A 5,030-nucleotide genomic window follows, 5' to 3' on the forward strand; every position below is an offset into this window, starting at 1 on the left:
GCTTTCATGGAGAAACAATTATAAAAATGTGCTCTGTCATCACAAAAAAAAGTTTTTTAAATACTCCCAATAAATATTTTAAAATCATAGTCTTATAATGCTAATAAAAGTAGTACTTGCTCTGTGATCTTTCTATGAGTTTATTCATCATTACTTCTAAGTAAACCTGAAGCGGTGTTAACAGCTTGGATGCCACAGATTTCAAAAAATCAGTAACAAGTAAAATGCTACATTAAGATGTTTGCAGTTTACCAAAATGATTGTGGATGTTTACATAATTTTTTTAAAGCATAAATTGTTTTATAAGCATCAATGTTTACCAGTCCAACAGTCCCCTATGGAATGTTAACTTAGGGATGCAAATAGATCTATGTGTCTAACTGTTAATGTCTTAATGTCAGTCAGAAGGCTCACATGGCCACTTCAAATCCTTAAAAAAGGTACCTTTACAGCTTTGGATTTGCAAACCATGTTCAAGTTCCAACCCCGGGACAGCTGACCTCCAGCCAATAAATCCCTGGGTAGTCTTAGGTACTGGAGGAGATGGAATCACCTATAATAAAAGTAACATGTACAATTCAATGATTAAAAGGTTTTTCGTTGTAATTTCTGTCATGCAACATCATATTTTGTGTTGTAGTGTGAATGGAAATGAGAACTTACAAAAAATAGTGGTTTTAAAAGCAATCTGCTGAATGAATATCCCGAACACACACTGACCGTAATGGAAGGAAAGAACTTCAAAAGATAGCCCAGTTACATGCAAATTTGATTTATAATACAGTTTTAAAAATAAAAAGTAATTAGAATAATCTAGGTTCCATTCTATAGCAAGGCACAGGGAAAGAGAGAAGTAAAATGGCCAAATTCCAGTTAACTAACTTGCATTTACCATCCTTTTAAAAAAAAAAAAAAAAAAGTCTTTTAGTGCCTACATTGGTATGTATAACAGGAAATAAAAAAGAAAATTATTGTTTAGTAGTCGGTGTTAGCATACCTTTTTTAAAAAAAGTTTTGCTCAATACTTTTTCTAAGGGCTTTACTGGCTTCACATTATAAGGAAAATTTTATCTTCACCTTTAGCTTTTTTCATTATAGAATAATAATACTAATAACAACTTCTCTAAACAGGAGAAATAGTATTTTATACTTGCTGTACTGTATTTGGTAGCAGTGCAACTATGGAATAACAGTTTTGTGCCCAAATGCTAAAGATGTTACTGCCCAAGCTGGCTTTTGCATCAAGAGCTACTTATTCAATCCACCTTTTTTCTACTTTAAAAGATGCATAAACATCAAGTTAATCTGCAACTAATCTAGCTAAAAAGGAAACAAAACAAAAGCCAACAGTCTCTGTTCACCGACTGCTGTGCTTACTTTGGCTGAATCATCTCAGTTGGGCATGTTATATCATTTTAGCATCTGGGGACTTAGTAGAGAAACAGTCAGCAAGAGAACAATGTTTCAGTTCTTTTGCCAGAGTTGCTTCACTTTGTTCTGTGGCCAAGATTAGAAAATGTTTATGATATTTAGGTGGAACAGTTCCTCTGAAAAGATAATTTTCATGGCCAAAAGTGCCACCCACTGAGAAGGATAATGAAGGAAATCATGCCCCATTTACAATCTGGGGGAAGGGACTATGAAAAAGCAATTATTAATCTAACCTAGAGAGAAGAACAGATATGATGACTGTGATCATAAAGGTAAACGTGCAGAAAGACACACAGTTCTGAATAAGAGCGTAAGAAACTTTACTCTGAATCTGTAAAGAGTGACCTAAATCACAGCTAACCTTTACCTTCCTTAGCAAATAAAGATTTGATGTGAAATTGAAACTATGATCCCTGTTTCAGTATGCACCAGGCTATGCAGGCTACTTTAGCAGCTGATAACTGTATGCGTGATTTGTTAGCATACATACATCCTCGCTGTGCTGAGGCAGAGGTAAAATTGACTGAAATTGGAGGCTTGAGACAAAAACTGAAGAACAAGTAGCGCTAATGGCAGAAATGCTGCCATTTCATTTCTTTGCCACACTCAGCACTAGCTCTTAATTTTTGTTTCAATTTAATCTCCGTAAAAGCTTTTACTACTTCCTCACCTTATCTCCTCGCCCTTGGAATACTTTGAAAGAAAGCTAGTTCAGTAAGTAGGAATTTCCAATCTCTTTTGTTTCCTTAATCTTCTCTAGGTGGACTAACTTTCCCTTTTGTTAGCATATTCTGCTTCCCCTTTTTACAAACATGTTCCTCTCCCAGTGTCACTGATTTAGCTGATTTACTTATCCTATTCATTGGTGATTCTGACACTGTATATTTGTAAATCAAACCATCAGTCACATTCCACTCTCATTTCCAGCTGTTTGACAACTTTTAGACTCTGAATATATTAATATAAATCATATAATGTAAACTCAAAGACTTATGATTGGCTCATTAGAACTGACTTCTTACTAATTTGTGCCACTGAAAAGGACAGTGGCATTGTCTCTGCCACAAAGAAGACCATCTTAAGGTTAGAAAAATGACTGCATCTTAACCAGTAGTTAAAACTGAGAGTTAAGGTTATGATAAGACTTGCAGAGAGACGTGTATGTATATTTGAGCAATGAAGGGTCAGCAGTCATAGATGGCTCTGTGAGCACTCTTCTGTACTAAGCTGTACAGTTGACTGTTTTGTTAGTGGATGTCACAGAGGAGCGCGTGGGGGAGGTGCTTCACAGAAAGATGATCATGTACACTGAAAGCTCTGTGAACTAACAAGCATATCCAAAGGGCAATCCCTTGTCTTAAATGAATGCTTTTAAAGCATTGCTTGAGTTGCAAATACAATTTACTCTGACCTTTAGTTAAAGGCCCACCTCTACAAGACAACTGATTTTTTAGACCTTGTGTGGTTTCTCAAGACAGATATTGCTGTATTGCAATTTTAAAATCTAATTTTCTAACCTTAATGTATTTTTCCACAGGTGTCACAGGTCGAACCTGAAGATGCTCAGGAAGCTGTATCTTGGGCTTTGTATTTTCTTTCTTTTCATCTTCAATCAACTAAAACCAAAACATCAACATTAAACCCAGGACTCTCTATTTCCTGAAATAGGCTGTAATATCCTGTATCTACACCATACCCCTCATTGTTGCATCTGAACTTCCTGTTCTTTCCCTCTAAAATAGGACTACTTATTGTAGTGTTTTGGAAATTATTGTAACTTATATTTTGGTTTCAGAAAGTGATGTCATTCCAAATTTCAAATGAAAGCCTAAATATTGTTGAGTGATTCCAACTCTCTTAACTACATCACTGGTCCAAGAAGGGCTAGAAATATATGTTATGTGACCAGAAAAGAAAGATTAAGAAATGGTAAATACACATGTTCACTAATAGTAACAATGCATAGTTTTTCAACTTTTCAGCTGCAGATCTATTAATACTGTACAAAGGTGTTATAAATGACAGATTGTAGTTATCAAGGATGGATGTTGAAGCCTAGAGGACCAAAGTTTTCAAAGGTGCTATCTGGATGCCTACAGGAATTAAAAAAAAATCCTCAAACATATTAAGTACTCCCAGCCCGTTGGAAAGTACATTTGTAACTAATTCAGAGGCTGCATCAATCCTGTTCTTTAGCAGCAAAATGCTGGCATTCCAAATGTAACATTATGTGCTACTATATTCTAATATCTAAACATCACTGAGAATAGACATCTCTCCAAATATTTTCATTTGTTGTAAATTCCCCCACTGAAAATTTAATTAGCTAGAACCTTTTCCCCTAGATTTTTAAACTACCATATGGATAGTCAAAGGGGAAATATTTTCCTGTCAGTGTGCATCTAGTACTTGTTAACACCATTGGGAGTCATGTTTCTCAAGAGAAATATACCAGAATATGCACAGAATATAAATTACCACTTGCTGTATTTTATTCAGAGGAAAACTGAAACTCTGAACTCATCTTAAAAGTGGTACACTTGTTACCTCAGGACCTAGCTTAGTAAGGCATACTCAGTACTTTTCTAGTCATTGGTGCTCTCACAATTTCGTGTCCAGATGAATTTGTGAACAAGTAAATTTCACATGTGGCTTACACGCAAGCCAATTTTACCTCCTCAAGAGGTGTTTTCAAGAATCCCCATTTGTGAGACCATCTTCTCGCAGCTTCTAGTTCATGTTCAACGTATTTTTTCCTGAAACAAACAGGGAAATATTTAAGACTACTTTGAAAACTTCATTTAAAAAAACCCAACAAACCACATGCAAACTCAACTACTAATGTCACAATGCACAGCACTTTAGCATGAATCTTTAGACCTTTACCTCAAAACAGCAAGTTTGTGTAAGAGTTAACAATTGTCTGACTTGGGGGTAACGGCTGGAAGTGAAACAGTGAGCGTGAACACGCTTCCTTCCCTGCACATCATGTTTATGTTTAGAATAAAGAGGAGGTTATGACACATTTTTTGACAAATTTGAGGAAGTAAGCACCGATGTCCTTTCATACATCATTTCATTTAGTACCGAGCGATGAAATGGCCTCTTGTCCCCACTCCCTCTCACCCCGCGAGGCAGGGGGAGGCCGGTGACAAACACAGGTGAAGGGAACATCGGCACAAACTCCTCCAGCCGCTGCCTGCCCGGGCGCGGAGCTGCCGGGGGAGGCCGCCGAGGGTGGGAGGAGGAGGAGGCTGGGGCCGTTACCAGCAGTTGTCCCGCGCCACGAAGCTGCAGGGCGGCGGGCCGGCGCTCCGCTGCGCCATGGCCGCTGGCGCGTTGCTCAGCGGGGGCGGCGGCGACAAAAGGGCGGGGAGGGCAGGCGCGCGCCCCCTCAGGTGATGGCGTTCCCCGGCCGCGAGGAAGTGCACTTGGTCTTGTCAGTTGATTTTTCCTGGTGTGTGTCTTGGAGTGGTTTTGGGTTGGTTTTTTTTGTGGGTTTCTTTCTTTCTTTTTTTTTTTTTTTTTTTTAAATGTTATTCAGTAGGAAAGGATTTTTGGATTAAGCTGATGAACAGCTGTTGCGTTGCTCGAGGAGT

The 5,030-nt window shown here is 38.1% G+C and overlaps 1 protein-coding gene across 1 annotated transcript; it reads right to left on the reverse strand.

Annotated features, from left to right (window-relative positions):
* Nucleotides 1-397: 397 nt before the first annotated feature.
* CIMIP1 (ciliary microtubule inner protein 1) lies at nucleotides 398-4,757 on the reverse strand. The gene is made up of 4 exons (XM_005243844.1): nucleotides 4,699-4,757; nucleotides 4,106-4,187; nucleotides 2,949-3,047; nucleotides 398-553 (listed from the first exon to the last, which is right to left on the reverse strand). Exons 1-4 carry the CDS (start codon nucleotides 4,755-4,757, stop codon nucleotides 398-400), a joined length of 396 nt encoding a protein of 131 aa, XP_005243901.1.
* Nucleotides 4,758-5,030: the final 273 nt, after the last annotated feature.

The sequence above is a fragment of the Falco peregrinus genome, chromosome 9, assembly GCF_023634155.1.
Source record: "Falco peregrinus isolate bFalPer1 chromosome 9, bFalPer1.pri, whole genome shotgun sequence".
Classification (NCBI taxonomy): domain Eukaryota; kingdom Metazoa; phylum Chordata; class Aves; order Falconiformes; family Falconidae; genus Falco; species Falco peregrinus.